This window comes from Oncorhynchus keta, unplaced genomic scaffold, assembly GCF_023373465.1.
Source record: "Oncorhynchus keta strain PuntledgeMale-10-30-2019 unplaced genomic scaffold, Oket_V2 Un_contig_7803_pilon_pilon, whole genome shotgun sequence".
Classification (NCBI taxonomy): Eukaryota; Metazoa; Chordata; class Actinopteri; order Salmoniformes; family Salmonidae; genus Oncorhynchus; species Oncorhynchus keta.
This window is the reverse complement of record NW_026289686.1, coordinates 48,647-58,533: the sequence shown is the minus strand read 5'-3', so window position 1 is coordinate 58,533 and position 9,887 is coordinate 48,647. Positions and strand designations below refer to the sequence as shown.

Sequence of the window (9,887 nt, the reverse complement as noted above, 5' to 3'; positions counted from 1 at the left end):
ATCTGTCTAGTTGATGTTGAGACATCAGATGGACCCTGATAACATAACAGCCCCCTGCTCCATGATTAGGGGACTGTGCCCTGCTGTCCCCTTCTGGTTTCTCACTGTCTCCTGTGGTCTGTGTTTTCATTATGTATTGATGGTACTACCTACCCATGTGTGAAGCTGTGTGGGGAGAGACCGTTCTGGACCTGTCTAGAACTGTCTGTCTTTCTCTATCCCGGGGACGAGATGTGGTGAAGTTGAAGACAGGCCTGAAAGAGACAGGCAGCATATCATTTGGGACAGGCCTGAAGGAGACAGGCAGCATATCATTTGGGACAGGCCTGAAGGAGACAGGCAGCATATCATTCGGGACAGGCCTGAAGGAGACAGACAGACAGCATATCATTTGGGACAGGCCTGAAGGAGACAGGCAGCAGCATATCATTTGGGACAGGCAGCATCTGAAGGCCTGAGACAGGCAGCATATCATTCGGGACAGGCCTGAAGGAGACAGACAGCATATCATTTGGGACAGGCCTGAAGAGACAGGCAGCATATCATTTGGGACAGGCCTGAAGGAGACAGGCAGCATATATCATTTGGGACAGGCCTGAAGGAGACAGGCAGCATATCATTCGGGATTTGGGACAGGCCTGAAGGAGACAGGCAGCATATCATTCGGGACAGGCCTGAAGGAGACAGGCCTGAAGGGGAGACATATCATTCGGGACAGGCCTGAAGGAGACAGCATATCATTCAGCAGGCCTGATATCATTTGGGACAGGCCTGAAGGAGAGAGACACATATCATTTGGGACAGGCCTGAAGGAGACAGACAGCATATCATTTGGGACAGGCCTGAAGGAGACAGACAGCATATCATTCGGGACAGGCCTGAAGGAGACAGGCAGCATATCATTTGGGACAGGCCTGAAGGAGACAGACAGCATATATCATTTGGGACAGGCCTGAAGGAGACAGGCAGCATATCATTCGGGACAGGCCTGAAGGAGACAGGCGGCATATCATTCGGGACAGACAGCATATCATTTGGGACAGGCCTGAAGGAGACAGGCAGCATATCATTCGGGACAGGCCTGAAGGGGAGAGAGACTGCATATCATTTGGGACAGGCCTGAAGGAGACAGGCAGCATATCATTTGGGACAGGCCTGAAGGGGAGAGAGACTGCATATCATTTGGGACAGGCCTGAAGGAGACAGGCAGCATATCATTCAGGACAGGACTGTGAAGCATTAACAAGTGACTGTTCTATCCTCTGGGCCACATGATGCAAACCACGTCCAACTAATCCAGAGCTGTTTGGACGAGTGACACAGAAACCAGCCTGGTTACACTGTGCCGTTGCCTAGAGATCACTCACTATACATTGTGGTAGTTGTGTGAAGTTGGCCTTAGTTTAACCAAGCAAACAGGGTTGTAAATAATGTTCATGTTTATGCAGGACTAATTGTTGTCGATGATGTGTCTTTTCTCTGTACACTTAGGGCGAGTTTCCCGGACAACAAATCCTGGACTAAAAGGTCTAAATCAATAGATAATCTCCATTTGAAAGTCCAAGATTATTCTTTGTTCGGGAAACCGTCCCTTGAAGACAAAGTAGGTAGCTACTAGCTAGTTAATGAGGTAACACTTGACAGGATGGTTCTACTGTCTGTAGGCCTGAATATCATGGTTATAATTACCACATAAAGGATATGACTCAGTATGTAGACCTAAAGGATATGTAGACCTAAAGGATATGTAGACCTAAAGGATATGTAGACCTAAAGGATATGTAGACCTAAAGGATATGTAGACCTAAAGGATATGTAGACCTAAAGGTTGTGCCTGTAACAACTACCTTCACTCTGTCATGACACAACGAACCATTACCCATCAGGCCCCTTTCCCAGACATGCATTTTGCCTCGTCTTGGACTAGAAGGCAAGCTGAATGGAGAATCTCTGTTTGAAAGAGCTTTTTGGTCCAGGGAATCTGCTCATGGTGATATAAATGGGGTGGTTTGCATAGTTTTCTAAGATTTTATAATGTGTAATGACCGTGATGAGTCTGTTTCTTTAGCACCGGCATTGAGGCCTATGACGACACCCACCTGTTACCAATAAGCCGAATGTGGATGTTGTATATCCACTATAGTCCCTAGTCTTTCAAAAGTGACATGTTCCACACTACCGTCAATTCTATAATATATGGATATGTTAACACATATAGATATATTTAATGTAGATCTGTGTATGGATTTAGGCTGACTAAAGGCACTTTAAAAAAGGAAAATAACTGTTTGCATCAGTTTGTTTTCTAGTTAAAATGTCAGAAAATGGAGAGTGTGTTAAGACGTCACTATACTGTACCATCCTGAAACATAAACGCATTTAGAATGATCAACCCTTTCTATTTGCCATCAGACCCGATCTACTTGTATTTAAGAAGGAGAAAGGGGGGTTTTATTTCGGTAGCTAGCTGTGAAGTTAAAGTAGAAGAACTATTGATGGCACGAGAGAAACAATCTATGGCAATATTTAATAACGGAGTCATCTGTAGCTCAGTGTACCAGGGTCAACTGTGGTCTTATGACATCACTTCCTGGTCAGATAAAGTAGCCTAGGTTCATTGTAAGATTTAATAATAATAAAAGAATAGCAGTACAAGCTCTATGTTCATGTTCACCTTTCTTCTATATGCAGTGTTGTTGTTTAGCATGATGTCAAGCCTCAAATCATTACGTTTTGATTTTAGATATTTTTTGGAAAACAACAGTCACTTTTTGACAAGCTCGGATTCTGTCTCCTTTTTTTTTTTAAGGTGCTTAAATGTTTAACGCAACAAAAGACATAATACACTTACATAGTTTCTTGGATGTAGTGCTTGCTAACAATCCAGGGTTATTTTTTCACGACTGATATCATTGGTTAAGCTCTCACTAAGAACATTAGACATCAGTGATTGGGTGAATGGCTGCTCTCACTATGAACATTAGACATCAGTGATTGGGTGAATGGCTGCTCTCACTAAGAACATTAGACATCAGTGATTGGGTGAATGGCTGCTCTCACTAAGAACATTAGACATCAGTGATTGGGTGAATGGCTGCTCTCACTAAACATTAGAACATTAGACATCAGTGATTGGGTGAATGGCTGCTCTCACTATGAACATTAGACATCAGTGATTGGGTGAATGGCTGCTCACTATGAACATTAGACATCAGTGATTGGGTGAATGGCTGCTCTCACTATAAACATTAGACATCAGTGATTGGGTGAATGGCTGCTCTCACTATGAACATTAGACATCAGTGATTGGGTGAATGGCTGCTCTCACTATGAACATTAGACATCAGTGATTGGGTGAATGGCTGCTCTCACTAAGAACATTAGACATCAGTGATTGGGTGAATGGCTGCTCACTATGAACATTAGGCATCAGTGATTGGGTGAATGGCTGCTCTCACTAAGAACATTAGACATCAGTGATTGGGTGAATGGCTGCTCTCACTATGAACATTAGACATCAGTGATTGGGTGAATGGCTGCTCTCACTAAGAACATTAGACATCAGTGATTGGGTGAATGGCTGCTCTCACTAAGAACATTAGACATCAGTGATTGGGTGAATGGCTGCTCTCACTAAGAACATTAGACATCAGTGATTGGGTGAATGGCTGCTCTCACTAAGAACATTAGACATCAGTGATTGGGTGAATGGCTGCTCTCACTATGAACATTAGGCATCAGTGATTGGGTGAATGGCTGCTCTCACTAAGAACATTAGACATCAGTGATTGGGTGAATGGCTGCTCTCACTATGAACATTAGGCATCGGTGATTGGGTGAATGGCTGCTCTTACTATGAACATTAGGCATCGGTGATTGGGTGAATGGCTGCTCTCACTAAGAACATTAGACATCAGTGATTGGGTGAATGGCTGCTCTCACTATAAACATTAGACATCAGTGATTGGGTGAATGGCTGCTCTCACTAAGAACATTAGGCATCAGTGAATGGCTGCTCTCACTAAGAACATTAGACATCAGTGATTGGGTGAATGGCTGCTCTCACTAAGAACATTAGACATCAGTGATTGGGTGAATGGCTGCTGCTCACTAAGAACATTAGACATCAGTGATTGGGTGAATGGCTGCTCTCACTATGAACATTAGGCATCAGTGATTGGCTGAATGTCTGCTCACTAAGAACATTAGACATCAGTGATTGGGTGAATGGCTGCTCACTAAGAACATTAGACATCAGTGATTGGGTGAATGGCTGCTCTCACTATAAACATTAGACATCAGTGATTGGGTGAATGGCTGCTCTCACTAAGAACATTAGGCATCAGTGATTGGGTGAATGGCTGCTCTCACTAAGTACATTAGACATCAGTGATTGGGTGAATGGCTGCTCTCACTAAGAACATTAGACATCAGTGATTGGGTTAATGGCTGCTCTCACTAAGAACATTAGGCATCAGTGATTGGGTTAATGGCTGCTCTCACTAAGAACATTAGACATCAGTGATTGGGTGAATGGCTGCTCTCACTATGAACATTAGACATCAGTGATTGGGTGAATGGCTGCTCTCACTATGAACATTAGACATCAGTGATTGGGTGAATGGCTGCTCACTATGAACATTAGGCATCAGTGATTGGGTGAATGGCTGCTCTCACTAAGAACATTAGACATCAGTGATTGGGTGAATGGCTGCTCACTAAGAACATTAGACATCAGTGATTGGGTGAATGGCTGCTCTCACTATGAACATTAGGCATCGGTGATTGGGTGAATGGCTGCTCTTACTATGAACATTAGGCATCGGTGATTGGGTGAATGGCTGCTCTCACTAAGAACATTAGACATCAGTGATTGGGTGAATGGCTGCTCTCACTATAAACATTAGACATCAGTGATTGGGTGAATGGCTGCTCTCACTAAGAACATTAGGCATCAGTGAATGGCTGCTCTCACTAAGTACATTAGACATCAGTGATTGGGTGAATGGCTGCTCTCACTATAAACATTAGACATCAGTGATTGGGTGAATGGCTGCTCTCACTATGAACATTAGACATCAGTGATTGGGTGAATGGCTGCTCTCACTAAGAACATTAGGCATCAGTGATTGGGTGAATGGCTGCTCTCACTAAGAACATTAGACATCAGTGATTGGGTGAATGGCTGCTCTCACTATAAACATTAGACATCAGTGATTGGGTGAATGGCTGCTCTCACTAAGAACATTAGACATCAGTGATTGGGTGAATGTCTGCTCTCACTAAGAACATTAGACATCAGTGATTGGGTGAATGGCTGCTCTCACTATGAACATTAGACATCAGTGATTGGGTGAATGGCTGCTCTCACTAAGAACATTAGACATCAGTGATTGGGTGAATGGCTGCTCTCACTATGAACATTAGACATCAGTGATTGGGTGAATGGCTGCAATGCATGAGGTTTTCGTTTGTTTTACACATTTCTACTCCACCACCTAGTTTCACTTTAGTCCTGTAATTAATTATTGGTTCTGTCATACAAGGAAAGGCTTGTGTTGTTTGGTAAAGCAAGAACGTAGAGAAATGCACATTACAATGAGTAATTTAATACTTCAGCTGTTTTTGGTTCCACTTTACTGAAAGCACCCAGGTTAAAACGTGTGATAATGTGTTATTAGCCTGAACCTTTTATAATGTCTTATCAGGCTTTTAAAAATGCTTATCCTGTGTTAATACCTGTGTGTTTTAAACAGACACAATGACCAGAAAGAGCTGGAAATCCAGTCACTATTGGACTTCTTAAATGTGCCATGTTATAAATGTTGAAACATTTGCCTTAATAACTCATAATAACTATTAATAACTTAATAACTTAATAACTTCGTTTTGCTGCACGTCTTCTTTTCAGTTGGTCGTTTATAATATTTGAATATCTTCTCCTTAATTAAAGGGTTCACTATGCAATCCTCTTCCTGATCTGTCTCACTATATTAACCTTCTGCTGCTTATTTTACAGACTGGTCATCTTTTCTTATTTATTCTTGACAATCAGTGTTTTCTTGATACACAAGGTCTGAGTTTCCAAATGGTAGTGTACTACTTTGGACCAGGGCCCAGTGTGGGGGGGTTATATCACTATATAGGGAATAGAATGCCATTTGGGACGCTACAGAGATCTGAACAGCACAATGACCTGACGGCAGTACGGATAGAGATACAGCACAATGACCTGACGGCAGTACGGATAGAGATACAACACAATGACCTGACGGCAGTACGGATAGAGATACAGCACAATGACCTGACGGCAGTACGGATAGAGATACAGCACAATGACCTGACGGCAGTACGGATAGAGATACAACACAATGACCTGACGGCAGTACGGATAGAGATACAACACAATGACCTGACGGCAGTACGGATAGAGATACAACACAATGACCTGACGGCAGTACGGATAGAGATACAACACAATGACCTGACGGCAGTACGGATAGAGATACAGCACAATGACCTGACGGCAGTACGGATAGAGATACAGCACAATGACCTGACGGCAGTACGGATAGAGATACAGCACAATGACCTGACGGCAGTACGGATAGAGATACAACACAATGACCTGACGGCAGTACGGATAGAGATACAACACAATGACCTGACGGCAGTACGGATAGAGATACAACACAATGACCTGACGGCAGTACGGATAGAGATACAACACAATGACCTGACGGCAGTACGGATAGAGATACAACACAATGACCTGACGGCAGTACGGATAGAGATACAACACAATGACCTGACGGCAGTACGGATAGAGATACAACACAATGACCTGACGGCAGTACGGATAGAGATACAGCACAATGACCTGACGGCAGTACGGATAGAGATACAGCACAATGACCTGACGGCAGTACGGATAGAGATACAGCACAATGACCTGACGGCAGTACGGATAGAGATACAGCACAATGACCTGACGGCAGTACGGATAGAGATACAGCACAATGACCTGACGGCAGTACGGATAGAGATACAACACAATGACCTGACGGCAGTACGGATAGAGATACAACACAATGACCTGACGGCAGTACGGATAGAGATACAGCACAATGACCTGACGGCAGTACGGATAGAGATACAGCACAATGACCTGACGGCAGTACGGATAGAGATACAGCACAATGACCTGACGGCAGTACGGATAGAGATACAACACAATGACCTGACGGCAGTACGGATAGTGATACAACACAATGACCTGACGGCAGTACGGATAGAGATACAGCACAATGACCTGACGGCAGTACGGATAGAGATACAACACAATGACCTGACGGCAGTATGGATAGAGATACAACACAATGACCTGACGGCAGTACGGATAGAGATACAGCACAATGAACAGCACAATGACCTGACGGCAGTACGGATAGAGATACAGCACAATGACCTGACGGCAGTACGGATAGAGATACAGCACAATGACCTGACGGCAGTACGGATAGAGATACAGCACAATGACCTGACGGCAGTATGGATAGAGATACAACACAATGACCTGACGGCAGTACGGATAGTGATACAACACAATGACCTGACGGCAGTACGGATAGAGATACAGCACAATGACCTGACGGCAGTACGGATAGAGATACAACACAATGACCTGACGGCAGTATGGATAGAGATACAACACAATGACCTGACGGCAGTACGGATAGAGATACAGCACAATGAACAGCACAATGACCTGACGGCAGTACGGATAGAGATACAACACAATGACCTGACGGCAGTACGGATAGAGATACAACACAATGACCTGACGGCAGTATGGATAGAGATACAACACAATGACCTGACGGCAGTACGGATAGATATACAGCACAATGAACAGCACAATGACCTGACGGCAGTACGGATAGAGATACAACACAATGACCTGACGGCAGTACGGATAGATATACAGCACAATGAACAGCACAATGACCTGACGGCAGTACGGATAGAGATACAACACAATGACCTGACGGCAGTACGGATAGATATACAGCACAATGAACAGCACAATGACCTGACGGCAGTACGGATAGATATACAGCACAATGAACAGCACAATGACCTGACGGCAGTACGGATAGAGATACAACACAATGACCTGACGGCAGTATGGATAGAGATACAACACAATGACCTGACGGCAGTACGGATAGATATACAGCACAATGAACAGCACAATGACCTGACGGCAGTACGGATAGAGATACAACACAATGACCTGACGGCAGTACGGATAGAGATACAACACAATGACCTGACGGCAGTACGGATAGAGATACAACACAATGGCCTGACGGCAGTACGGATAGATATACAACACAATGACCTGACGGCAGTACGGATAGATATACAACACAATGACCTGACGGCAGTACGGATAGAGATACAGCACAATGACCTGACGGCAGTACGGATAGAGATACAACACAATGACCTGACGGCAGTACGGATAGAGATACAGCACAATGACCTGACGGCAGTACGGATAGAGATACAACACAATGACCTGACGGCAGTACGGATAGAGATACAACACAATGACCTGACGGCAGTACGGATAGATACAACACAATGACCTGAAGTACGGATAGATATACAACACAATGACCTGACGGCAGTACGGATAGAGATACAACACAATGACCTGACGGCAGTACGGATAGAGATACAACACAATGACCTGACGGCAGTACGGATAGATATACAACACAATGACCTGACGGCAGTACGGATAGAGATACAACACAATGACCTGACGGCAGTACGGATAGAGATACAACCTGCCACGTACTCTGCTTCGTAGTAGGTTTTACTAATGGTAATGAATCTATGACTTTTTGATGAAAAAAACATTTAAAAATCTGTTTTATTTTTACCAATCAGTCAGCAGCTCATTTTAAAGGGATTCATTAATCTACACATCATTATGTACATTAAATGATCTATGTTCATTAAATGATCTAGATTATTACACTCTGGGCTCACAAAGTGACTATATAAAGGCTTTAATAGCAGTTTGTGTACATACATTTGATAAAATACATTGTGTGGATGAATGAATGTCAGGACAATGAAAATAAAAGAGCTCACGTCTGTGTTGTTTAATGCAGCTAAAGGCATAAAGTTCATATGTAAAGTTCATATGTAAAGTTAATATGTAAAGTTCATATGTAAAGTTAATATGTAAAGTTCATATGTGTTTTAATAAACATACTGGTTTGGTTCAACATTTATTTAAGGCATCATACTTCCTGTTAAAGTTTGTTTGGTCAAATGACTTAACTAATCATGTATTAATGAATGGTTAGTAAATAGTCACACACTCAGTCTCAGATGGACCACTAGGCCTCACATCAGGTGTATTCAACTCTGACCCTACGAGGTCCGGAACCTGCTGGTTTTCTGTTCTACCTAATCATTCATTGCAACCACCTGGTGTCCCAGGTCTAAATCGGTCCCTGATTAGAGGGGAACAATGACTGGTGTCTCAGGTCTAAATCAGTCTCTGATTAGAGGGGAACAGTGACTGATGTCTCAGGTCTAAATCAGTCCCTTATTAGAGGGGAACAATGACTGGTGTCTCAGGTCTAAATCAGTCTCTGATTAGAGGGGAACTCAATGACCTCAATCAAATTCATTAGAGGGGAACAATGACTGGTGTCTCAGGTCTAAATCAGTCTAACAGTCTCTGATTAGACTGGTGTCTGGTGTCAGGTCTAAATCAGTCCCTGATTAGAGGGGAACAATGACTGGTGTCTCAGGTCTAAATCAGTCCCTTATTAGAGGGGAACAATGACTGGTGTCTCAGG

General features: G+C 43.4%; 1 protein-coding gene and 1 long non-coding RNA gene across 16 annotated transcripts; one reads left to right on the top strand and one right to left on the bottom strand.

Annotated features, from left to right (window-relative positions):
• Positions 1–625: 625 nt before the first annotated feature.
• On the bottom strand, positions 626–1,128 carry LOC127926563 (uncharacterized). Its single transcript, XR_008124458.1, has 3 exons — positions 1,025–1,128; positions 822–988; positions 626–689 (listed from the first exon to the last, which is right to left on the bottom strand). It is a non-coding gene; the product is annotated as an uncharacterized LOC127926563 (long non-coding RNA).
• A 3,592-nt stretch (positions 1,129–4,720) lies between these two features.
• On the top strand, positions 4,721–9,309 carry LOC127926568 (uncharacterized). Of its 15 annotated transcripts, none has more exons than XM_052511999.1 (3): positions 4,721–6,268; positions 6,593–8,620; positions 8,687–9,309. In XM_052511999.1, the coding sequence occupies exons 1-3, from the start codon at positions 6,089–6,091 to the stop codon at positions 8,879–8,881; spliced, it is 2,403 nt and encodes an 800-aa protein (XP_052367959.1). In that variant the 5' UTR covers positions 4,721–6,088; the 3' UTR covers positions 8,882–9,309. The 15 variants fall into 15 exon arrangements, with proteins under 15 accessions (XP_052367959.1, XP_052367952.1, XP_052367963.1 ...); XM_052511992.1 differs by having other exon boundaries at positions 6,341–8,620; XM_052512003.1 differs by having other exon boundaries at positions 4,721–6,484; positions 7,025–8,620.
• Positions 9,310–9,887: the final 578 nt, after the last annotated feature.